Raw genomic sequence first — 27,751 nt, 5'->3', positions numbered from 1 at the left:
CAGTCTCTCAATCTTCACTCTGACCCAACTCCCCGACAACGAGCATGTCCATTTCTCTCTTATTTTCCTAGTTGCCGTTTGCCCACCACACTTCAGAGTCCAGTGCTATAGAGTAAATTTATTTCGTTATTTTTTTTATTTCGTTATTTTTTTCACTTCCCCAAGTCTCCCCTCTTCCTAAATCCTAAGATTTGGCTAGTTTAACATAAACTGATGTCAAGGTCACTGAGTGTCTCTATTCTATTGGGCGAGCAAATACGAACTGTTGATACAATTTGAGATAAAAAGTGATACATGTGAGATATTGTCAAAAAGGTTAAAGAGGTAAAGTGTTTAAAGAAATCAGGAAAATGATTGTACTTTCTGTTGTCCCTGTTATTGTATTTTTGCTTTTGAGATATAATCTATATGTGAACTAAATTTGATGTTGCTGGATGATAAATAACACTAGTACGAAGTGAAGAATACTCAATTTGAGGCATATTTCGCATCTGAGTTAGGCAATAAACATGATGAAATGACACAGATTGTGTTGCTATTATACACTCTTAAGACTGTTTGAATGCTCATCAGCAACTAAATGGCTTCATTTTCACATCAAATTTGTTCTGCATCTTGTTAAGGGTTGCATTTGTATATTGATGGTTTCTTATGGAGGAAGACTGTGATAGATTGATAACAGATAGAAAACTTTGTCAAATCTTACGACATGTATACTTGATTTTGCGTATGGTCTGTTGTAGTTGGCTCTAAATTTATTTAATACAAGGCTATGTTGTTGTTATTTATTTTGTTAAAGAATATTGTATTTTCGACTTACTTGCATATCTAAATTAGGCAATTAACTTAATGAAATTGTAGAAGATTGTGTATATACTTTTGAACTGTTTGAATGGTGATCAACTATAAAATGGTTACATTGTAGCTTCAGATCAGAAGTCAGGTTTGTTTTAATTTCAACAATTAAACAACTTAGTTTAGATATAATATTTTATCAAACCATTGTATTGTAAAAATTATTTTTCTTGCACTGCATTTTAACAAGAATGTTATATTTGATTTCATTTGTACGTTCTCATAGTATTTGTTAAAATATTGTTTTCATTTGTAGATGAGTATGACACACCGATATAATATTCCGGAGGAAGAACATGTTCCGGCCCATGTGTCGCAAGTGAGCAATACAAAATATATATCAGTTGTCCTCAACAAATTGGATCCACAGCAAAAGCGTTAGTTGGAGGATAGTTGTATAGGACATGTTGCAAAGTTACCGGAGTTGAAACTATCTGCTCAATTAATTCATGAAATGGTAAACAGATCGGTGGTATGCCGAAAGCGGTTTGAGGCTTGGTTCAAGGTGAACCAAAGGTTTGCACGATTTGGACGACCGGAGTTCGCACTAATTACTGGCTTGAAGTGCAGTCCAGTGCCTAAAGGTGCCGAAGTTGACAAAATCCTAGAGAAAACCCGTCTACAAGATAAAATATTTGCTAATATGGACCGGATAACGTGTAGCGACCTGGAGAAAGCTTTTTTGAAATGTGCCAACCGTAACGATCGTTACAAGCTTGGGTTGGCACTAATTATTGAAGGGGTATTTTATTCAAGAGATCGAAATGTAGGAATAAATTCGATAACTCTTTCTATCGTTGACGACTTGGATTTTTTCAATGCCTACCCATGGGGGACAGTATGTTTTCAACTTCTCATCAAATCACTACTACGTGGATGGAGAAGAAAGGCGGACATGGTAAAAGTGAATGATTGTGATAGGATGACTTACACATTGTACGGATTCCCTCTTGCTGTCCAGGTATACATCTATTTTGGTTCATTTCAGTTCTTCTCATCGCTCATTGTTATTTATCTCCAAATATGGTTATTACTGTTACAAATGTCATGCAGATTTGGACGTACGAGGCAATTCCGGAGTTGGGAGCTCGATTCTCGAGTAAGACTTGTGACGATGTCCCGAGGATGTTGTGGTGGTCTGGCATGAAACAACCTCATTCCCGAACATATTCAGATTTTTTTGAGAAGACAAATGTAGGCGATTTACATACTTAATTGCCTTACACTCCGCAATATATATTTTTTCATTTCGCCTATTTTTCTTCTCCTGTAAGTGCATTTGTGGGCTACGCTGCGAGCAATTGCTGCAGAAGAATTATAGCCGTACTTCGTCGATCTAGTTCCGTTGGAAGACCCAGCCGACCCCGTTTTAGATGATCTTGTTGCTCAATCAATAGAAATACAAGCTTGTCCAGTTGACGATGATGTTATACGAAACGATGACAACAACCATCAACCAAATAAATCCCAGAGAGGCAACAAAGATGGACCTCGTCATCGAGGTTTGCATCTGGTTGAAGGCAGAGAAGAAGAGTATGGGGATCCCATCGTTGAAAGACATGTGTCTTTAAATGAGATAAGAGTTATCTTGAATGAGCAACGGGAGGCATTTGAGAGCAAGATGGGGGATTTGAGGAAAGAAATAAACACAAGATTCGCTAGTCTCCAAAATGATCTGGGAGGTCATGTGTGTGGTTTGAGAAATCATGTCACTGATGAGATGAATATTCTTCGACGAAGGTTTGATGAAGTTGCTACAGAAATTGGACAACACAATGTTGGTACTGAGTATGGTGGATTTGGTCATGACGATCGTAGTGGAGACGAGCCCCGACATGATGTTTTCACTCCCAATATTTCTGCAAACAGACAGGATGTCGGAGAGGCAACCGAACCAGTTGTTTGCAATATCCCTGATGTGTCCATAACGTCAGGAGGTGGGGTTGGAGTACTTGGGTCAATATATGTTGCTTGTGATATTGTGAAAGAGGCACCAGCCGTTGTACCTACAGTTGGTGTGACCATTGATGATCAACTGGTTCATGATAGCATCGTTTCTGGACCTTCGATGGCAGCTGATCCACCTACACGTAGACCTCGATCGTTGAGGTTGAAGAAGGCTAGTGTAAACACAAAGACGCCATACACACGATCTGGTCGCAAGAGGGGTAAGAGGGATGCGTAGAATTTAGATATTTACCTATTTTGATTTATATGATGGTTTTTCAATATGTATTTTGGTTTATGTCGTGGTACGAAAAATGTATTTTGGTTTAGACAGTGGTTTGCATATTTTTGTTTATATGGTGTATGTAATATTTTGTGGATGTAAACCGGTGGTTGAAAATAGTTTATAACTTTATTATCTCATATAGTGGAGTAGGAGATGTCAATGTTCAAATGAAATGTGGAGAAATCCTATATTTTAGTTGAAATGCCGTTCTATACAAATGTACTGTCAAGTGTCCAGATTAGCAGACATTTAATGTCGAGAACTACACGTCAAATGTCAAGAAATGAGTGAAATGTTAAGAAATATATTGTTTCAATATAAATGTTAACGTCCCTTATATTTTTGTTTTCAATAATATGTGACCATATGTGTCATTTTGTGTGATCATGTATGTGGAAATAAAATAAACTTCGTGTTACTTAGCAGTTAGTGAGGAAAAATTGATTAACTCTATCAGTTTTAATAAATTAAAGAAATTTATCGATCATTTTTTTTTTCAATATAAAATTTGAATTGTACAAAACGTTAATATATTTTTTTTTTGTGAATATAAAATTTTAATGGAACAAAATGAATTAAAAAGAAATTTATAATTTGTCAAATTACAACACAAGAAAGTTTAAAGAAACCACTGATATATATATATATATGGAAACAAAGGGAAAGATAGTGAAGGAGGGTCCCCAAAACAGAGTGAGAACTAGAACAGGGAAATTTGCTTATGATCAATTATTGTAACACAACAAAATGGTTATGAAATTTACTTTTTCTCGTTCACTCATTATCCTCACATTCACTCTCCCATCCACACATTTACTTACAATTATTTGTCACATTCACTCACTCTTCACACGTTTTAATTAATTTTAGCTACTTCTCATTCGCTCCCCCATCCACATATTTAGCTACAATTATTTGTCTCCTTCACTCACTCTCTTCACATTTTAATTCAAATTTCATTCTCACATTCATTTAGCCGGAAACATTTTCCACATTCACTCAAAAAAGACGCTAATTTGATCAGAAAATGTAATTAATTCAAAATTTGTATTTAATATTTGTGCTACTTAGCAGTTAGTTGAATATCTTGAAAGAAAAATATTTTTCAACTACAATTTACTCGAAAAAACTTGATCTCCGTGTCACGGAGATCGCTTCTCCGTGACACTTCGAGAGTGTCACGGAGCAGCTTGCTCCATGACACTCTCGAAGTGTCACGGAGCAACTCTCTAGCAGAATTTTTTTTTTTTTTGTAATATGAGAGTGTCACGGAGCAGCTTGCTCCGTGACACTCTCTAGCAGAATTTTTTTTTTGTAATATGTTTTATAAACAAAAATATCACATTTTGTTTAAAATATTAATTTTTGATTTTAATTTTGTTTAGTATAAAGACGTGAAAAAAATTATATTTGTTTGGAAATATTAATTCTTAAATAATTAATTGTACAATTAACAGTAATTTGTTTTACTATAATAGATGTGTACAATCAAATGAAAATATAAATTCTTGAAAAAATTATTACAGTTCCTTAAAAATATTAATTCTTGTATAATTGATGCAGATATCTTTAGAATATGTTTTCTCTCTGGAACAATGGTTTTCTGCTACCATCCTTCAGTATCCAAATCGTCAATACTTTCAAGATTTTATAAATTTCATAGATGCAAATCAACAATGTTATTTGATGTGTAGTAATTTTTATGGATTTATATATGGAGCTATTTTCAAAGGAGACGAAGAACAATTTACTAGCAAGTTGGTACATGAATTTATAATGAGACTTGTGCATTGTGGCAAAAATAATAAAGTTTGGGTACGGTTAGATGGCCATCTTGCTAGGTTTGGCTTACAAGAATTTTGCCTCATTACTGGACTACCTTGTCATGAACCATCCGTAGAAATTGATTATAATAACCATCGTCTTAGAAATCAATACTTCAATGGCACAAAAAAAATTAGCAAAAGGATGCTTTTTGAAACTTTCCACATGTGTGAAGATACAGAAGATAAATTTAAATTGGGATTAATTATGTTGGTTGAGTGTGTGTTGAAACCGACTTCACGACAAGTTGATTATAGAATTCTGGGCATGGTTGAACATCTGAATGAGTTCCTTACATATCCGTGGGGCCAAATAGCATATTTCGTTTTGTTAAATTATTTGAAAGAGTCACAATTGGAAAGAATAATAAGGATGCAACAGAATGGACAGACAGAATGTAAGTATGCATTACAAGGTTATCCACTCGCATTTCAGGTATTATGTTCCTATTCTAATTACTTACGTATTATGTATAATTTCTTTGTACAAAGAATAAAATTTATACATCACATTTCTCTTTTTTTACGTTGCAGTATTGGATATATGAAGCGTTTCCACAAATTGGACAAAAGTTTAGTCACCGTAAACACAGAACGGTGTAGATTCCACGAATCTATAATTGGAGGTCTAATACTATACTGAAGGAATCGGTTGTTAAGCAATTTTTGGATACTCAAGATGTATGAATTTTTTATTTTCAATGTACAATGACATTCGCATTTTATTATTAATAAGTTCAATTAAACAAATGGATTCTAATAGTTTGTTATGATTACAGATAGAAGTCATTGCAGTGTTGCAGCCTACAGAGGAAGAATTACAAACACCTTGGTACACAAATCTTTCTCTGCCGGCTGACGATGAACATAATATATTAGATGACATTGTCATTGGAGAAATAGATAATGTAGTACCACAAATACCGGATAACATCCGTATGCAAGAAACGACCAGTCGTGGCACATCGAGAACTTCAACTGGAGTTGGGCCTAGTTCTGCTTCTGGTGCCTCCAGATATGTAACTGAAGATCGAATGGAAGAAATGTTGGGTATGTACAGGCAACATACGATATCAGATGTGTCCAGTCTGTGTGGCAACTTGAAGGCAGAATTTGTTAAAGAATCCAGAGCCCTGAACCAGGATATCCTTGAAAGCCAAAAGCAACTGTTCGAACAACATAACAAATCGATGCAAGATTACATGCTATGTGGTATGCAGTCATACATGGATAATTCTCTATCAAATATGTTTAGCACTCAAATGGCCCAGGAATCGCAACAACAAGAAGCCCATTATCAGGCGATTCTTCGAAAACAAGAAGAATTATTTCAGCAGCAACAGGAGCACATACAGTCTTATATTGATACAAGTTTATGTTCTGTCAGATCTTACATTGACGAAAAGAATGAGAATATGCTAAACAGATTATCTAACTGGGAATCCAACATGGAAGCCATTATAGGTTCCATGCAGCAGGATGTTCCTCTCCATGCAAGTCCAACTCCTACTGTTCAACCGCATGAGACATCAACGTCTCAACCAGCAGAAAGTGTTGACATGCGGAGAAGAGTAAGGGAAAAGAAGATGAAATACACACAGACTTTATCATCCACAGGCCGTCCCTTAGAAGACTACGATATGAACAAGTACAAAGACATTAGGAATTGGATATCGAGAAATCAATTTGGGTAACAAATGTAACTCATTCTGAATAGTCCGAATGCTACACATTATTATATCTATGTAAAAAATTATTTGTTGAATTATTTGACAGTAATTTAAATTATGTTATACAGTGCATATTTAGACGATGGCCGTGGCAATGTCTATGGAAGAGACATGCTAAAAAGTTTAATGGATCCGACGAAGGATCTGAATATTGTGGTGAGTGAAGGTTTGCAATCACAATAAATTTAATTTCGTAGTTAATATGTATAATATATGTTACATATATTTATTGCATTAGCATATTGAGCTGGAGCTGAAGTTATTGAGGCAGCGTATGAATGAAGATTGTACTCTCGTCAATAAAAAATATGCAATTTTGGATTTTCAATTTGAAGAGGAGTGTTGTCAGCAAATGAGGTGGCACATGGAATATAACCAGACAGGTGAATCAGATGGAACTCGCCTACAAGGCTATGTCAACGGTACATTGCCTGTAGTTGGTCGTTCGTGGATGGGATGCAAGTATTTATTAATTTCAAGTGCATATCCAGGCAATGAATGTTATCTGTTTCTGGTCAATATTCGTGAATGGAAATTCTACATATACGACTGCAGCAATAATGTTCACACACCTGATGCAATCAAGGCTCATGTAGAAGCAACATGCACAGTCGTTCAAACATTATTGCAGTGTGAACCCCTGTCCACCAGACGAAATATAAAAAAACATTTAGATGATCCAATGAAAATGGAGATTATACCTTATCTACCGTGTGCGAACAATGGGTGAGCATTTCAACTCTTGTTATTTACTACCGTAGTTAATCTATTGTATATACTAATTTCAACTAACGAAAAATCATTTATTGTACAGGCCAAATTGCATAATGTTTGTACTCAAGTATATAGAATGCTTCGTTCTCCGGCATCTAATAGAATCAGTTTCAGCAGAGAGAATGTCAATATACAGAAGAAAGATTGCGGTCGATTTTTTGAATAACGAATACTTTCTTTATCCCTGATAGTGAAACAATTGTAGTGGCTTAGCTGTACTTTGCTTGTGTAACTGTTGATGATCAGCCGGTTCATGATACCGCCTTTTGCAATATGTATTTTGCTTTATGTGGTACATAACATGAATTTTGGTTTTATGTGGTGGCACGTAAAATGTATTTTGGTTTACACAGTGGTTTGCATATTTCGATTTATATGGTGGTATGTAATATGTTCTCGAAGTGTCATTCTAGACAAATGAAATATCAAGTGTCGAGATTCACAGCTATGTAATGTCGAGAACGACATATCAAACGTCCGAAAATCGAAGAAATGTAGAGAAATATCGTATTTTGGTCCAAGTGTCGTTCTAGACATTTGTAATGTCAAGTGTCGAGATTAACAGCTATTTAATGTCGATAACGACATTACAAATGTCGAGAAGGCATCAAATGTCAACATAAATATGATCCAACCAAATTTAACTAAGAGTGAAGGCAACCAAATGGTGTAATAACTGCGAAAACTGTAGCAAGCAGCTTTATAATTACTATAGCAGTTAAAGTTGGTATGCCAAGCACAAGTACGTTCTCAACCATATTGATGTGAAAAAAAGTTGTAAAATAATGACCATCAATGACTTCAACCATATTGGTTGGTGAGATATCTTATCGTGCATTCAACGGACAAGTGTTTCTCCAGTATAAAATGTTGGACTTTACTTAAATATGTACATACGAGAATTTAACAAAATCATAGCACTAGTTAGTTTTTCCATTGATTATGTCTTCATCAACTCAACATACTCCTATTCTTGATGTTACTATCACTTTCGACTCCCCTGGGTCGTCCGCGGACAACCCGATCATCATTGACTCGGACTCGGATGATGAACGCAATATTTTTGTTCTATATGTTCGTCAACCTTCGAACCACCATCGTAGGTTTTGCCTTCAACCAATCCCTTTTCCGAATCTAATCGACGAAATTGAACCAATTCAAGTTCATCGTGAGATCGTCCCAGTACCGGTCCAACCGAAAGCACATCATGTGTTGTAGGATGAAAATGTTGGAGCAGTTCTCGTCGAAAATGAAGATGTGATCATCATAAGCTCCGACGAGGAGTACGACAGTGATATGTCCTCTTTGTCCGTCGTGGAGGATATGTAGAAGATGCAGTCTTCGTAAGTGAAATATTTACGTACATATAGTAGTGCTATAAAATCCATATAGGTGATGGATAATTTTTTGGGTGATCACCATTTTGTATAATAGTTGTCTACGATATGCATTGGAGTTATGGCTTCCTTTTGTTATGATTACCATTTTGTCTGCTCCAATGACTTAGGAGAACGAGTCATTCATGGGTTGCTTTTGTATCCATTACCACATTGTGTCTACAATGATTAAGAAAATCCCAGTGATGAAATAGATATATACTTATTCACTTATATGATGAACAAAATGATATCGTAGTGAAATGTTCATAAGAATATATGTAAGCACCATTTCCCTTGTTGGTAGTTATACCCCAAACCTGGCCTCTCTTGTTTGTATCCAGTATGACATTCAAAAATGAAATGTTGTTTGCATTTAGTGAATGCCCATACGAATTTTCCTATTTGTGCGCTATAAAATTTTGAACGACTAGAATAATATAAGAGAAAAATCACAAAAAATGGGAGAAATCCATATAAAGGATTCAAAATATATTACAAACTTAATTTTACAACAAGCAATTGCAAATAAGTGATATCAAGAGAGAACGAAGAAAGAAACAGAAAGAAGTAGAAGTCAAAAATATATTCAATAACATTTAAAATAAGAGGTAGAAAGCAAGTAATACAAAAGAAAAAAAATTCAAAACATTGATAATTCATGTTATCAGGGCATTTGACGATCAGAATACACAATGTCATTCAAGTATACGTGTCACTTAAAGATGTCGAATTCTGACATGTTTGCCTGTTATGTCCAGAACCCCCACATCGGCCGCATTTTCGTCTCAACGTCGACCTTTCAGTTCTTGATCGTTGACGTTGGGTAGGAGGTCGACCTGGTGCTCTACGTATATTCAGGGGCAAAATTTCGACGGAACGAATAGACTGAGGAACAACCCAATCTGACTCTCGGCCAATGGGGTGAAGAACTTCATTGTACGCAGCTCGCCAATATTCTGTGGTGTAGTAAGAGGAGCACAAATCATACAATGATTTTTCTTTTGCGCAAGCAGCTCGGGATGCATGTGAACATGGGATTTGTCGCATCTGAAACTCTCGACATGAACATGTGTTACCTATAAGGTCGACAGTACAAAGTTCGGTAGCTATACCTACCTCAAAAACGAGTTCGTCCAAATTTCATACTGGTAAAGTTGCACCGGCGTCGAATGATTTTCTCAATTCATCATCAATTTTTGGTGTCACAGTCGTACTACATTTCGTGGATGCACTTTTTCTCTTGTAGAACCATCGTTGCATCAATGACGTAATATTTTCGATTAACGAGGTTATAGGGAAACTTCTTTGTTGCCTTAGGACTGAATTCAGTGACTCCGCAATGTTATTCGTCATAACGTTGTACCGATTACCAACACAATGTGCCCGTGACAAGGTGGATATACCGGCACGTTCCAAGTAAGATGCCATTGATGGTCGAATGGTTCTTATCTGTGTCATAAACTGATCAAATTCCGATACGCGGTATGCTAGCGCTGCCCGCTTGAATAAGAAGATGACATTGCTACTGCTATACCTTGCAATAAGATTTTTCTCGATATGCCAGATGCAGGCACCGTGGTGAGAAAGTGGGAACAACCTCGTAATTGCCCGCTTAATACTCTTCTTTCTGTCCGACACAAACACTAGCTGGTTTGAATCATCAATGACATCTTTCAACTTTGCAAAGAACCAATACCACGATGCATTTGTTTCCCCATCGACAACACTCCACGCAAGAGGATATATTTGTAGGTTAGCATCTTGCGTTGCAGCTACTAGTAGTGTTCCCTTATATTGGCCCTTCAAATGACTTCCATCAACACAAATTACTGGCCTCATGTATTCTCGAAAACCACGTACACTAGGCCCGAACGCTAAGAAGAAGTATAAGAACCTATTATTCGAGTCGAGTTCAATATGTGCAATAGTTCCTGCATTTTTCTCGGTTAACATGTGACAATATGATGGCAATTTCTGGAAACTTTCTTCGGGTGTACCACGAAGAAATCGAAGTCCCTTATCTTTAGCCCTCTACACTTTGATGTAGGTAATCCGTACACCAAACTTACGTTCCATATCCCCAATAATACCCGCAGGAACGTATGATTGGTTTGCATCGTCCAACCTTCGCATTATGTGATGCCCAATTATTGCACTCGTTGCGTGAATTTGTACATTTCGTTGAACATCTAGAGAACATGTGTGCTCAGGTATGTACTCTCGAATCGTAAAGATTTCTGAAGTTTTTATCTCAGAAGCTCGTACTAGCCAATGGCATGTAGTATCGACACAACACACAGTAAGAGATCTAGGATTCGACTTTTTAACCTTGAAATGAAACTTCTCTTTCAAAGCCTTAAGTTGAAGCCTTGTGTCTAACTGTCGTTTGCTAAAGAATATCTGATTCTCCACAATGTCCTCTTCATCAATCGACTCAATTGCATTTCGAATAAACAAATTGCCTTCTCCTAAACTTTCATTCATATTATCAATCGTTTGTGGCTCTTGTAGTTCGCACATACCGATTTCATCGCGTCCACACAATGCATCTTCTATTGGTGACAAATGCTCAACTCCGACATGCAGTTCGTGCTCTCCAGCATTATATTCATCTGCAATTACACACAACGCCGCTTCTGTGTGAACAGACATAAACCATTGCAATTCCTCCTCGTCGGCTACATTAGCTGGGGGTATATTCATGTTTGGAACTGTAAATTTCAATTGAATTCGGAACTTCATTCTATCAACATTCAGCTTCTCGAATAATTTATGTACAAGCTCTTCATATGTAATATCATGTCGAACAACAATTGATATTGTTCGGTTCCCTAACCACTTCCAATGTTGACGAATCTACTACCATACGAGACAACAAATCTCTTAACATCTCCCATAACTGCAAGTCATAAACAACAATACTGTCAACCACTAATGAAAATCGAAAACGAAAATGCTACCTGCATGCAATATGTGAATCACTCTACACGAAAATTTACCAACTTACTCAAATTTTTAATGTTAATGTCAACATTTAACAGTGTCGAGAATGATAGTATAAATATCATTCTCGACGTTTATAATCATTATTGACATTTATAAAATGTCGAGAATGAAATGACGGGGTTTCATGCATTTATCATCTTCTTCAACTTCAACCACCATTTTTGCAAGAATTTATTCCACCATAAATAATATTCTAAATATAGAAGTATATTATCTAACTAAGTTATTTAAGATGAATGGTACGAAAAATATATACTCAGGATAATTTCGTCCAAGGGAAAAAATACTTTATCAAAAAATTGAGATTTGAACATATACAACAACAACTACTAAATAAAACTTATCAAAAAAAATGAGGGTTCGAAAAAATAGAGTTCAAAGAAATATACCTTCTACCGACAAATGATGAAAGCCTAATCAGCTTCAAATTTCTACCACAGTAAATTTCTTAAAATAATTTCTTTGAAGTTGGAATTATATACTTCTTCGTATATGGTAATGGAATTTTTGCTTCTTCTTCATTTGTTCTAGAATAATTGATTAAAATATAATTAAAAATATAAGCAAGTGGACTCACCTAGGTAATAGTAACATTATTGTGCCTTCTCGTAGAAGTTATTTGCTCTTCTTAAAAATTGTGCCAAAGTGATATAAAATTGATTAAATTTTTCATGAGGGTAAAGTAGACATTTTGATCTAAAAATTGGACATTTTTGCAAAGATTATAAAAAAAAGTACACTTTTCAACTCCAACCCTTATAATTGGACATTCTTGAAAATGCCTCTTCATTTTTTTATGTTTATTTTAAGCGAGATTTTTTTATTTTTTATTTTTTGGGAAAGTTACGAGACTTCATTTACAATTTTTTTCTTAGTTTATGCTGTTTTACTCAAAGTTCTAAAATGTGTAATGCGTGACAATAGTTTTAGATCGAGCATTATACATTACAAGCATATGCAAAACATATAGTAATTAAGCTTTTTTCAAATTTTAATATTATTTTGAATATTCTAAAATAATGAATTCTTTAAACTCTATACAAGTTCTTCAAATTTTCAAAAATGTTTCTCAAAATTATAAACACTAAAATTACTTGAACTTTATGTTTATTCTTCAAATTTTCAACAAAAATATATTGCTCAAAATCATAAATACTACAATTACTTGGTAATGAATTCCTACAATTAGATTAGACATGAATATTGACTTAAAAAATTCTAAATCGTGTCTAGTCATTTATCGAATTTTAATTCAATCTCATCTTCTTCATCCAAGTCATCTTTCGTGTCATCCAATACAAATCATCTTCATTGTGCTTCCTTATTTCAATTTAAAAATTTATATTATTTCTTATAGATTGTAAGATATTATTGGCAACCACCTCATCATCATCACTATCATCAACAATTCAAGATTGCACATAACTGCAACATTTGCTAGTAAAACAAGCAGAAGATGGAAGAAGAAGGAGGTTTAGGCTCGGCGTAGATAATTTGTAACTCCACGAAAAAGTTGTTTTGATTTTTGATTTTTTTAAATGTCAAAACCTAGCATATTGCTCTATATAATCCATGGATTTGGATGATTTGGGCTAATTTGATGTTTACTGAGCTCAATTTGATTTTTTTTTTAAAGGTAACAATGGGATGGGCTTTGCCATACTTTGACACATTCGTAATACAAATGTGCATTTTGGTGTTTACGCGTACATATGTTATCAACGAACCGAGTTGATCGTATTCACGTACAGTACATACCCCATATACGAGGTATTTCGAAAACATAACAAAAATATAAATTTTTCTTTAAAATTGTGGAATTCACTTTGCCGACGTACTAAAAATGCCAACCATTAAGCTTTATGTAGACATGTGTCGTTAGGTTGATTTACATACCTTCTCCTCGAGGTTCCATTTGCCTGCCAAATGGGGAAAAATTTGTTATTAAAAAACTTAATAATTACAAACTAAACGGTATCAATTACTGAATTTCACTTTATTTTTGAACTAATCATCACTGAAAATAAAGTTGTCATGATCCCTATATGGTTGAGGATTCATTACTTAATTATTTTTCATTTTCACTAATCAAATATAGCATATAAACTATTTAAAAGCAACAAAGAAAAAATATAATTAGTCATAGTCATACATCTTAAAGTTAACGAAATAATTTGAATATGTGCTTGTTTGGTAGGAATTTTGATAATTGATTTTTTGACTGTTGAAGATAAAGTGAGTCTTACCTGTGAGAGAATAATTCAAAAATGATGGTTAGAATAGTAAAATATAGTCAAAAAATTAATTTTAATTGGCTTAAGAGCTGTAACAAACAAGCTCTATATAAATTCATATAATTCAAAATTCATCTATAATAACTCTAAATTCATATAGTTCAAGATTCATCAAATGATTCATTGAATCTAGGTTAACATGAATGTTAGTTAATTGAGAATTAATAACACAAATTTCATAAATGACAATAATTATATAGTATTTATTATATATTGAAAAACAAAAAATAAGGTATTGTTGAAATATTTGAATTGTAACAGGGTTAAAATTGTTAAAGTTTGTGACTTAAATAGAAATCTTGAATCGCGTGTTTTTGGTGTTTGGAAAGGGGTCTAACTGCATTCAACAACAACGAAACAAACTTCCATCAAAATTGGGTTTCCTAATTGTAATAGATTTTCTTACATTTTAGGACTCTTCTAGAGTTTGAAATGTGGCCTACAAATACTATGCTCATATGTCAGTTTTGTTTAAACATTATTGCTGTATCTGTAATTTCTTTCTATATTGTTAGTTTATAATACATCGTTCATCTACGATAAATTTTCTCTATTTATTTCTTTACTTTTAATCTTATTTCTTGTTGTGATCTTTATTACTTCACATCATCATTTAATCTCATTCATTACAATCTCTTCGAGTCCAACAAGTAGTATCAGAGCTTGGTTCTTCTTTGGTGGATTGGTTGGGGTTTTTCAGAGATGACTACCATGAGGTATGACATTCCGCTATTGGATTGCAATACAAGGTTTTCTTTGTGGCAAGTAAAGATGATGGCTATTCTGGCGCAATTGGATTTGGATGATGCGCTGCAAGATTTTGAGAAGATGTCAGTTGACTGGACAATGGAAGATAAACCACGGATGGATCGGAAGGCTTTATCGAAGTTCCATCTTCATTTATCCAACAATATTCTGCAGAATGTCTTGAAGGAGAAAACAACGGTTATTTTGTGGTTGAAATTGGAGTAGTTATTCATGACTGAAAGTCTCACTAGGAAACTGGCTCTAAAGCAGAAGCTATGTTCTTATCGCATGGCGGAAGGAGGGTCACCGGAAGACCATATTACCGTATTCAAGGAAATAGTTACAGATTTAGAGACGTTGGAGGTTAAGTACAATAAAGAGAATCTGGTCTTGATCCTATTGTGTTTGTTGCCTAACTCGTATGCTTCGTTTCGGGACACCATTTTGTATAGTCGTGATATTTTGACTATAGACTATGTCTATGATGCTTTGCACTCAAATGAGAAGTTAAAACATTTGGTTGGAGATACATTGAGGGATAAAGAAGCTTTTGTATATCATGGTGGTTGACGAAGGGACGGATTGAAAAATAACAGCAATCTGTTTTGCTTCTACTGCATATGTAAGGGACATATTCGGAAGGATTGCATAGACTTCAGATGAAACAAATATAGTTGAGGATTTTTTAGACAGCGGAGATGTGATGTTGATTGTGGTATCTGACGTGGAATTTAGGCCTGACGAGGAGTGGGTTCTTGATTCGGCATGTTCGCATCATATGTGTTCCAATCGAAATTTCTTTTAGACATATGTGATTGTTCAACAAGGTTGAGTTGTAATGGGAAACAACTAGTCTTGTCGTATTGCTGGGATTGGTCAAGTCAGATTTAGGTTATGGGATGGGACAGTCAGAACAATTGATCGGGTTCGACATGTTCCAGACCTGAAAAAGAATCTCATCTTGCTTAGTATTTTAGATGCAAAAGGAGTTCTCTGGTAGAGATAGAGTCTTGACGATCCGAAATGATGTCCGGGGTTGTACTAGAGGGACAGAGAATTTCTCAATTGTACATTTTACAGTGGAGCATATAACCAGTTAAGAGACATATGAACAAGTTCAGTGCCGTGGTGGATATTCAGTTTGGTACAATACCTTTTGTGACGGGCTCTGGATCAGTTCAAAACATTGCTCGAGGAAGTGTTAGTGATTTCGCTTTGCCACCAATTTCAGCGGTTGCACTGTGTTCAGTTGCTAGGATTGGATCCATTGAACGTAGGTACCGTGGTGTTATTTGTAATGCTTTCGACGACGTTAAAGACGACAGTTCTAGTAAGGGGCCGTCTGTTCAGGCATTTTGTATGATTTTTGCTACAGGGCGTGCTTCGACCCTTTTGGTAAGTATTAATTCCTTAGTGAAATTTTGGGAAATTGAAAGTAGGGTTCATATGTCGCTTGTGGATACCGTGTAGAGGATGATGATTTATATGGAGAGTTTTGGTTACTACGTTGAGGACATTTGCTATTTTCATTTCGATGCAAATGAGTTTATTTCTTAGGGGGAGATATTTTGCGGAGCTCCACTTGTCGCACTGAAATTTGAGTTAATGTGGAGATTGTTAGAGTTGTGATTCAAATAGGAGTTTTGAATCGCGTGTTGTTGATGTTGAAAAAGAGGCTAAATGCATTCAACAATAAGGAAACAGAATCCCGTTGAAATTGAGTCTCCTAATTGTAATATGTTTTCTTGCTTTTTAGGACTCTTCTAGGGTTTGAAACGTGGTCTATAAATACAAGGCTCCTTTGTTAGTTTTGTTTAAGCATTATTGCAGTATCCGTAATTTCTCTCCATATTGTCAGTTTATAATACATCTTTCCACTACGATAAATTCTCTTTGTTTATTTCTTTACCTTTGATCTTGTTTCTTGTTGTGATCTTTATTGCTTCACATCATCATTTAATCTCATTCATTACAATCCTTCTAGGTCTAACAAAAATCATCTAAAAATTGATTTTCCCTTACAACCATTGAAATTTTTAGATACATGAATATGAATAAATTTATCTATAATAACTTCAGATTCATATAATTCAAGATTCATCAAATGAAAATTCATTGAATCTAGGTAAAGTGGCAATAATTACGTAATATTTATTACATATCAAAGAACGAAAAGTAATTTATTGTTGAAATATTTGAATTGTAAAAGGGTTAAAATCGTCCAAAAAATGATTCTCCTTTGATGAGATATTTTAATATCATCCAAAAATGGTTCTCCTTTATATGATATTTTAATATATTATAGATGTTTCAATTTGTCATCAATATTAAAGTACGTATATAGGTGCCACAACTAGTTTAATTAAATTGCTGACATGATAAAAGAAAAAAGAAGTCAATTCATTATTAAGAAGGAAAATCCATTTTATATTATGCTCCTGTTTGGCCCCTATTTTGTAGAATTGAAAATGAGTGGAATATTTTTTTTTTTTTTGAAAAATGGGTGGTCGAAAAAGAAAGAAATTTTTTTGATTTACGTGTAATATTATTTTATAGAAAATTGTGTTGTTGGAAATAAGTGAAAGAAAAATATAATGTAATGTAATGTAATAGAAATTAATGAGGGCTAAACGGGGGTTATATCATGCCGAAGTTTGACAGCAGAAGTGGTGTGGGAGAATTTTGACGGTGGATGGGTGAGCTTAGTTGCAAAAGATTAATTTTTTTAAAATTCATTTGTTTATTTTTTTTTGTGAGATTTATTATTATTATTTTTTTTTTGTAAAGTTGCGAGACTTCATTTACAATTTTTTTCTTATTTATGTTGTTTTACTCAAGGTTCTAAAATATGTAATGCGTGACAATAGCTTTATGTCGAGCATTAAACATTACAAGCATATGGGAAACATATTTGTAATTATGCGTTTTCTAGTTTTTAATATTATTTTAAATATTCTAAACTAATAAATAAATAAAATAATGAATTATTTCAACTTTATACATGTTCTTCAAATTTCCGAATATATATATTTCTCAAAATTATAAACACTACAATTACTTGAACTTTATATTTGTTCTTCAAACTTTCTACAAAAACATATTGTTCAAAATCATAAATACTACAATTACTCAGTAATCAATTCCTACAATTAGATTAGACACGAATATTGACTTAAAAATTCTAAATCGTGTCTAGTTGTTTATCGGATTCTAATTCAATCTCATCTTCTTCATAGAAGTCAACTTTCGTGTCATCCAATACAAATCATCTTCATCATACTCTCTCATTTCAATTTAAAAATTTATACTATTTATTGTAGATGGCAAGATATTACTGGCAACCTTCTCCTCATCATCGCAATCATCAACAATTCAAGATTGCGCATAACTGCATCATTCGCTAGTAAAACAAGTGGAAGATGGAAGAAGAGGGAGGTTCAGGTCCGACATAAATAATTTGCAACTTTATGAAAATTTTGTTTTGATTTTTTAAATGTCAAAACCTGGCATATTGCTATATATAATCCATGGACTTGGATGATTTGGGCTAATTTTATACTTACTAAGCTCAATTTGCTTCTTCATTTTTATTTTTTTTTAAAGGTAACTATGGGTTGGGCTTTGCCATACTAACTTTGACACATCTATAAGCATGTATATGCTATCAACGAATTGAGTTGACCGTATTCACGTACAGTACATACCCCATATGCGAGGTTTCAAAAATGTATCAAGAATATGCTGACATGTGTGAAGCATATGCGCACATTTTAGAACACTTGTATTGCTACTGTTGACACATAAAAATTCAGCCCAAATTGAACGGCCCAAGGAATGAAGCCCAATTGGAGGATCCCCAAATCAGATAGCCCAAAGAATGAAGCCCAACCAAACAATTCAGGATGAAAGCTCAAATAGGGAGGCCCAAGAACGCGGTAGCAAGTCGCCCAAAATCTGAGCGAATGGAATGCCATGCAGTCGTCTAGAGCTGTTACTCTATTCTCGCCCAGACCTTCAAGTCGCCCAAGGTCTTAGCAAACATAAAGTGTTGTGGTTATCAAGAAGTGCAGTTATCAAAGCAGTTATTAAAGCAGCCCTATCACGTTTCACGATTCAAGGAAGTCAATCGAAAACGGTTGAACGACGAAGAGTAATGACAGCAGTTAAAAAATGCAGTTTCATGACAAGATGACCATTACGAGGAAAGTGGGCAGTTGTAGAACGATCAAGCAGTTTTTAGGCGGTTGATCACAAAGAGACCATCCATGGAGTATAAAAGGGAGAAAAGACATAGAGCAAAGGACCGAATCAAAAACTCTCGAACAGAGAACATGTAATTTTAATTTCCTTAGCTTAGACTTAAACACTTTTTTCAGTAACTCGTGTGCTTGCGCCCCTTGGAGGCACTTTGTTTTTAATTTCCAATTGTAAAGTCATCGCCAATAAAAGAACGCCCCTTTTTGGGACTTTGTCTCAAGAGGTTTGTCCCTCACACAATCGTCTGATCCCTTTTAATTGTTAGTGACTAACCCGCGCGAAACAATTTGGCACGCCCAGTGGGACAGTGGTGTTTGGTGTTGAAAATACAAAAGGTGAAACAATATGCCTCAGAGATCCGATAAGGAAGCAGCAAGTCAGGGAGGAATCCAGTCTGTGATCGAGCGATATGAGGAGCAGCATGCCTCTCCACGAACAGATGGACAGAATCAGAGCAGTAACAGTCGTTACGAACCAATGACGGAGTTGAGTACTTGAACCATGCGTGCATTACTTGGAGAACTCACACAAGACGTCGTTGAACAGGTAAATCTTCGAAGTATTCATAATATGAAAAGATTTACCCAAAATGGGAATGCACACTATGACAACATGCCCAAACAACTAAACACTTTGAACGAAACAATGAATAAGTTAGTAGGCCAAATATGTCAATCGGTTATACCTCTTGCAAATCACTTTCAAACTAGGACAATTGTGGGACATAATCCCTCAGTCCTAAATCCGAACCAAGGAGTAGAACCACTTTCTGGTCCCTCTACTTCAAACCAAGGGGGTACTGCAGTGCCAAATCAGAATAATGGTAGTGGTATGCCTAACTTGGGGGGTAATCCAAATATAAGAGATAATGTCCTAAACAATGGACAGAATACCCTACGTGTTAATGAGGAAATAGATGTTCAGGCTAATGGTAATGGCCCTAATCATGGTAACTTTGTTGCCAATCAAGGACCAAACATCAGGCCTCATGCAAATCAACCGGTTAACCAACCTGTAGGAATTCCATATGACCCCAACGTCATGTTGAGGAATCAGATTATGGAAATCGTACAGGATTAGATGGCTTTTGGGGTGCGTCCCGTCATTAGGCCGATTTACACAAAGCCATATCCTGATTGGGTAGACCAAGCATATCCATGGTCTAGAGGGTATAAAGTGCTAGAATTCTCACTGTTTACCGGTTTAGGACAGGTGTCTACTCTAGAACACATAGGGCGATTCACATTGCAAAGTGGTGATGTAACCGATTACCATAAAATGAGGCTTTTCCCTAATTCATTAAAAGGAGTAGCTTTCTCCTGGTTCATCAACTTGCCAGCGAACTCTGTTCAAACATGACAACAATTAGAACAGTTGTTTCACGCTCAGTTTTATAAAACTGAGTCTGAAGTCACTTTGGCTGATTTGGCGAATCTACGTCAAATGCCAAACGAATGGGCAGAAAGTTTTCTCCAAAGGTTCAAGACAGCAAGAAGCAAGTGTTTTGTACCTCTACCCGAAAAAGAATTTGTCAAAATCGCTCAGGGCTGCTTGAGCTTTGATTTAAAAAAGAAATTTCAGGACAAGGAATTTCCTGACCTTTTCCAGTTGAGTGCGAATGTGATTAGGTATGAACGACTGATAAGAGAGGAAGAACAGATGAAAAATTCTAGTAAAGGGACTTATTACAAAGACCCAAATTTTGATGTTCATACCATCAGTGACGAGTCATACGATCAGGCCGAAATGTGTTTGGCCGAATTGGTCAAAGGAGATACGTATACTTGTCCCATAATGGCCAAGCCTAGACCATCGGGCAAAGATGAGCCCATAAAAGATGGCAATATAAAGGCTAGAACGTTCTCGTTCGATGTAACCAAAGCTGACCTTATATTTGACAAATTATATAGGGATATGTAGATAAAGTTGAGCGATAAGCACAAATTGCCAAACCCTGAACAAATTAAAGGTAAAAAATATTGTAAGTGGCATAATGCATGGTCACATTTGACTAACAATTGATTGGTTTTTCGCCATGTATTGCAGGATGCCATTGAATCAGGACAAATTACGTTCGACGATAAGAAGAAGATGGCAGTGGATGAAAATCCTTTTCCACAGCTACTTGGAGTGAACATGGTGACGTCTAATTTTAAAAACAAGTTGTCAAAATTCAAGTTGGTCGTAGATGATGGAGAAGAGGATCCTAGACCACATCTCAGTGTCTTTGAACGAATCAAGGGGAAAGAACCAAAAAAGGACGAAGACGTCCTGTGTGTAAGATGTAAAAGAGAAGTGAATGGAAATACGGAGAAACCAGGGATATGGCAGCATCCCCATCGCCCTACTTTCTTCCCAAACACTCAGCCTGGTAGAGGGCGAGGTACATCATTCTATAGAGGACCGCCTTTTGAGAGGCAGTTCATGCCGGCAGATAATGGAAGAACATTCAGGCCGCAACCTCGCCGACCAAATGTATGACATTCATTCCAGTATAATGCAGGAAGGGCAATACCCTTCGATGAGATGACTAGAACCCAACAAAGGCGTTTCCAACGAAACTATGGACGGATGATGAGGCAGCAACAGGGAGTACCACATCCTAAAGCGCCTAAACTACTCAAGGTAGCCAATAAAAATGTTCTCAAAGATAGTGAAGAGATCGGTACAGATGAATCAATGAAGGAACTACCAGAAACTTCTTCTGGGAGATCAAAGTTTGAGCGGGACAGAAGGGATGGAGAAGATTCAGATCAGCCCCTTACTATCCAGTTCGGTACGTTACCTCCTGTAGTGGCCAATAATTACTTACTGGCCAATGAATTCAAGAATAAAGAAAAAGAAGAAGAAGAAAGGGAGGACAACGAAGGAGAGGCTTGCGTGCTGGAATGTGAAGAAGACCAGACTTCTAGAGAGGCCTACAACGATGAAGAGGATGACGGGATGACAGACATTGAAGAAGAAATCGACTTAGAAGCAGAAGGAAGAAAGAGAGGAGTATCGTGCAATACTCTGTTGAAGCAACTATATCGAGAAGGAGTTCGCGAAGTAGATTTGTTGGGAGAGCCATCTGGGCGTCCTTTCGATTTCTACGTACTGTACGGGACACCCAAAAGGAAGAAGAGAGTGCCTCGCTCTGAAAAGTATGGATCACCTCCAAGAATAATGCTCCCTCCCACAGGTTGGGTAACTGATGAGGAAGCATTAGAAAACAGTAAGAAAGAAATTCAGGAGACAGAGGCTCAGCACGATATGCTGCACGTCGACTTATCAGAGGGGGATAATTCGACAGAAAACAAGCAGGAAGTAGAAATAGAGGCTGTCAAAAAGGTTATTTTTAAACGGCCAGCCATGAAATTGACTAAACACTTGAGGCCATTATACGTTAAAGCTCTAGTTAACGGCATCCCAATGGCAAAAGTGCTTGTCGACAATGGAGCAGCTATAAACACCATTCTATCTAGGATGATAAGGAAGTTCTCAAAGACAGAGGGTGACATGATTCTTATAGAAGTCATCCTTACGAGCTTCAATGGAGGAGCAACTTCAGCTAAGGGAGTTATGCCATTGGACATAACTATAGGGACGACTACTAGGACCACTGTCTTCTTTGTAATAGATGGTCCTACTAGTTACAATGTGCTACTAGGAAGAGATTGGATACACAGAAGTCTCTATATACCCTCATCGCTCCATCAATGCCTGATCTTTTAGAATAACAAAGGCGAAGCAGAGGTGGTATAGGCCGATCATATGCCCTTTGTCGCAGAAGCAAACTCGGTGGAAAAGTTCATGTACGAAGGAAACTATGGACCTGTCGGGGTAGTACAAGATGGGGAAGAAACTCAAATTGTCGCGCAAAGCGAAAAGCTATTTTCAGTGGACGCACTCACTGAAATGTCCAGACAGATGAGGCCAAATATAGTGGCACTAGAAGAGCCAGTAATTGGCCAAAGAATAATCAAGGAGTTTTGAATGGATTCTAAGTTAGAAAAGCAAATGGCCGATATTCAGGCCTTCAAAGCCAGACTGATGGCTTTCAATAAGGAATGCAATGGCAAGGTGAAAGAAGAGACAGCCCTGAAAGCACTGAAGGACAAATTAGCAGTATTCGAGTTAGAACAAAGCATTGGCCAAGAAGTCAACAAGGTGGACTATTTAGAAGAAGAAGTACTTACAAGGGAATTGGATGACGAAGTGATGCGGATCATCAAACCTGGATACGCTCAAGCACAAGATCCTCTGATCAAAGTAAACATTGGCAATGAAGGAGAAGACCGTCCAACATTCATCAGCCAGATGCTCGATCAAGAGGTTAGTGATAAATTAATTGCTTTGTTAAAGGAGTATAAAGATTATTTTGCTTGGGAATATGAACAAATGCCTGGTTTAGATAGAGACTTGGTGGAACATAGATTACCAACTAAGCCTAATTTTAAACCTCATAGACAGCCTCCTAGGCGTTTTGCTCCTAATGTGCTCCCTGAGATTAAGAAAGAGATAGAGCGATTATTGAAAGCAAGTTTTATTAGAACAGCCAGATATGTCGAATGGTTGTCCAATATCGTGCCAGTACTAAAAAAGAATGGTAAACTAAGGGTGTGTATAGACTTTAGGAATTTAAACATAGCTACACCCAAAGATGAGTATCCAATGCCCACGGTGGATTCTTTAGTAGACTTGACTGCCGGACATGTCATGTATTCTTTCATGGATGGGTATTCAGGATACAATCAGATTTATATAACTGAAGAAGACATACACAAAACTGCCTTTAGATGCCCTGAGTCTGTAGGATGTTTTGAATGGGTAGTTATGCCTTTCGGCCTAAAAAATGCAGGGGCAACTTATCAAAGGGCAATGAATTTAATTTTTCATGATATGATAGGCAAGTTTGTTGAAGTGTATGTAGATGACATAGTAGTCAAGTCCATTAAAGAAGAGGACCATTTCGAACAGTTAAGATGTTCGTTTGAGCGAATGAAGCAATATAAGTTAAAGTTGAATCCCTTGAAATGTGCATTTGATGTTAATGCAGGAAATTTTCTTGGTTTCTTAGTACACAAGAGAGGGATTGAACTTGATGAAAATAAAGCGAAAGCCATTTTAGAGGCCAAACCACCTAACAACAAAAAAGAATTGCAAAGGTTTCTAGGCCAAATAAACTTTTTAAGTCGCTTTATTTCTAACTGTGCAGGGCGAACTAAAGTCTTTTCGCCGCTCTTAAAGCTAAAAAATAGGACGAATTCGTTTGGAAAGAAGAACATCAAAAGGCTTTTGAAAGCCTGAAGACATATTTATCAAGTCCACCAGTGTTGGTGTCACCAATCCAAGGACGGCCAATGAAAGTGTATGTATCATTTGAAAAAGAATCAATAGCTGGAATGATCGCACAGGAAGACCAATTTGGTGAAGAAATGGTAATTTACTATTTAAGTAGACGGTTAACGAAATGTGAATGTAATTACTCTGCTATCGAAAAATTATGTCTTGCATTGTATTTCACGTGTACAAAATTAAGGGCTTATTTACGGTCCGTAACCGTTTATTTAATTTCTAAAGTAAATTTAGTTAAGTATATGTTCTCGCGCCCTATTTTACACCAAATGATAGGCCTTTGGACACTAGCTTTATCAGAATTCAAGATACAATATATATCTCAAAAGGCAGTTAAAAATCAGGCTTTGGCTAACTTTCTAGCCGATCATCCATACCTTGACATGCCTGAAGATATTGAACTAGAAATCAATTCGTTTGAGTTAAAACCTTAGGTGTTGTATTTCGATGGGTCAAATACCTCTAAAGGTGCAGGAGTAGGAGTAGCATTGATTAATCCTTTAGGGATTTGCTACAAGTTTGCATTCACTTTAGACAGAATGTGCACCAACAATCAGGCCGAATATGAAGCCTTAATTGTAGGTCTAGAACTAATGATAGATATGGGAGTAAGAAATGTGATCGTTAGGGGCGATTCTCAATTGGTGATCCACCAATTGATTGGTGATTTTAAATGTCAAAGTGATTCCATTATAAGTCAATATGAGATCGCCCAAGAATTGTTAGAAGAATTCGATCAAGTAGAGTTTCAATGCGTTAATAGGATATATAATGACGTGGCAAATGAGTTAGCCCAAATAACCTCAGGGTACTCAAAGGTTTTGAACTAGAAGTCTACTTGTGAGTATGGAATCATATTGCCCGTGACTCAAAGAAGGGCAAGGAAGATTGAACTTCACTGCATACAAGATGGAGATGCAATGGATTGGAGAACAGAGATTAAAAGGTTCCTTAAAGAACCTAATGGAGGGATTAGTAGGAAAATGAAGCTGTGTTTGCTGAACTATACACTAATAGATGAAGAGTTGTTTAAGAAATGCTCTGATGGTGTATTACTAAAGTGTGTAAGTTTGCAAGAAGTCAAGACGATCATGGCTGAGGTGCACGAAGGGATATGTGGAGCTCACCAAGCTGGCCAAAGGATGAGATGGTTAATTATTAGGAGTGGATATTTTTGGCCAAAGATGGGAGAATTATGCGTTCAGTACGCAAAGAGTTGTTTAGCATGCCAAAAGCATGGTCCAATACAAAGGGCGCCAGCACGAGAGATGACACATATTATTAAACCTTGGCCGTTCAAGGGTTGGGCGATAGACTTGATAGGGAAAATTTATCCCCCATCGTCCAAACAACATACTTTTGTTATAGTTGTAACCGACTATTTCACCAAGTGGGTAGAGGAGATACCTTTGAAAGAGATCACCCAGAAGAATGTCACAGAGTTTATCCGTGATCACATCATTTATAGGTTTGAAATTCCACAAACGTTAATGGTAGATCACGGAACATCTTTGAATGGGGATCAAGTGAACAAATTTTTGAGCGAGTTTGGGGTTAAATTAGTAAACTACATACCATATTACGCTCAATCCAACGGACAAGCAGAATCTTCTAATAAGATTCTAAAAAATATCATCAGAAAGATGATAGATGAAAATACCAGAAATTGGCATGAATCTCTGAACAATGCCTTGTGGGCTTATAGAACATCACCTCGGTACTCCTTTCCAACTTATTTATGGACAGGAGGCCGTTTTGCCTATGGAAATCAATGTGCAATCGATTAGAGTGTGCTTGCAACATAAGTTGAATGATGATGAGTATGCCGAATCACTAGTTCAAAATTCATTGGGTTTAGACGAATTAAAGTTGGACGTCTTAGATAGATTGCAAGTTCAAAAATAAAGAATGGCTAAGTTTTATAATAAAAAAATCATAGCCAAGTCGTTCAGCCTGGGTGAACTAGTTTGGAAGACGATACTCCCTTTGGATAGCAAGGATCCAAAGTACGGGAAGTGGTCGCCCAATTAGGAAGGACTATACAAAATAAACAGTGTGTTGCCGAATGGGGCGTATCACTTGGAAGATTTAGATGGCACCAAGCACGTGAGATTCATTAACGGCAAATATTTGAAAAAATATGTTCCTTTTTTATGGGAATGTGAACCGATAAAAGTATAATCAAAATATGTTGAACGATTAAGGATAACAAGGTCAGAGCGAAATACGTTCAAATAAAGTCCTTTATTATCAAACGTTCATTATAAAGATACAAAAATACAAATAATGGATGCTGTACAAACTACAATTAAAAGTAAGCTAATCTCCCAGTTGATCGCTGAGCATTCCTAAATGCATCGCTGCAATGGTGGGATCGCCGAGTAAGAGGGTGGACTGGCCTCACCACCTTCCTAAATACATCGCTGCAATGGTGGGCAAAGAGGCTGAGAAGCACTCTCAGTAAGTAAGGTGACCCGCAAGCATCCCAAAAATTGCCTCTATCATCGACTCCTTGTAAAGGACAAAGAGACGATGGGAAGAACTTCGATGGTAAAAACTTTGTTGCTGGCCAAAAAATATTTCCTATACCTCCCACACCAAAGGTGACATCAAGGCAAATAGTAAAATGGGCGGACTAAACAATCCATTTTTATAGAAAGACGAAGGTTTCGGATCGGATTGATTGTCAGAGTGCCGAACAATGGCAGCAAATTGGTTTCGAAAAAGAAAATGAAGATGAAGATGGAAGATGGAAAGTGCGAAACATACGTACATTTATAAGGGGGTGGAGATGAAGAGACAGAATATGAACAGCCACATTCTGCCTAGTAAATGGAATTAAGTAGCCCAAAGTCTTGGAAAAAGAGGTGGAAATTCAAAAGAAAATATGCAAGATTTTTTAGCACAAAACAGTTAAATGCTTAAAGAATTGACGATTAAAAGATAAACGTCAAATAAATGCATGAGAAGTTAACATATATGTTCATTAATGATGGATGAGATTACAAAGGGGAAAATCAAATGCGAAATTACAAAAGAAAAAGGTGTCATATGTCTTAATTACAGTCCACCCCACACTGAACGAATTCGCTCCCTAAGTTTTTCCCAATCCTCGTTCCTCCGAGAGGAAGTGATCTTCAATTCGACCACGACATTATTATCAACTTCCAGCTTCTTGTACTGCTCAACCAAAGACTTAGTTCGCTCAATTCCCTGGGAGGCGTTGCGCTTTTTAGCAGCCATTCTCGCCTTGTAGTCGTCCATTTTGGCTTGAAGTACCTTCATTTGAGCAGCCAAATTAACCATCAAAGAGTCT

At 36.3% G+C, this 27,751-nt stretch overlaps 1 protein-coding gene across 1 annotated transcript; it reads right to left on the bottom strand.

Moving 5' to 3' along the window:
- Positions 1 to 8,931: 8,931 nt before the first annotated feature.
- LOC111377846 lies at positions 8,932 to 10,633 on the bottom strand. Its single transcript, XM_023000978.1, has 3 exons — positions 9,941 to 10,633; positions 9,540 to 9,841; positions 8,932 to 8,971 (listed from the first exon to the last, which is right to left on the bottom strand). Exons 1-3 carry the CDS (start codon positions 10,631 to 10,633, stop codon positions 8,932 to 8,934), a joined length of 1,035 nt encoding a protein of 344 aa, XP_022856746.1.
- Positions 10,634 to 27,751: the final 17,118 nt, after the last annotated feature.

The sequence above is a fragment of the Olea europaea genome, unplaced genomic scaffold (assembly GCF_002742605.1).
Source record: "Olea europaea var. sylvestris unplaced genomic scaffold, O_europaea_v1 scaffold1731, whole genome shotgun sequence".
NCBI lineage: Eukaryota > Viridiplantae > Streptophyta > Magnoliopsida > Lamiales > Oleaceae > Olea > Olea europaea.
Note: the sequence above shows the minus strand (reverse complement) of the source record. Positions and strands in the feature narration are given on the sequence as shown.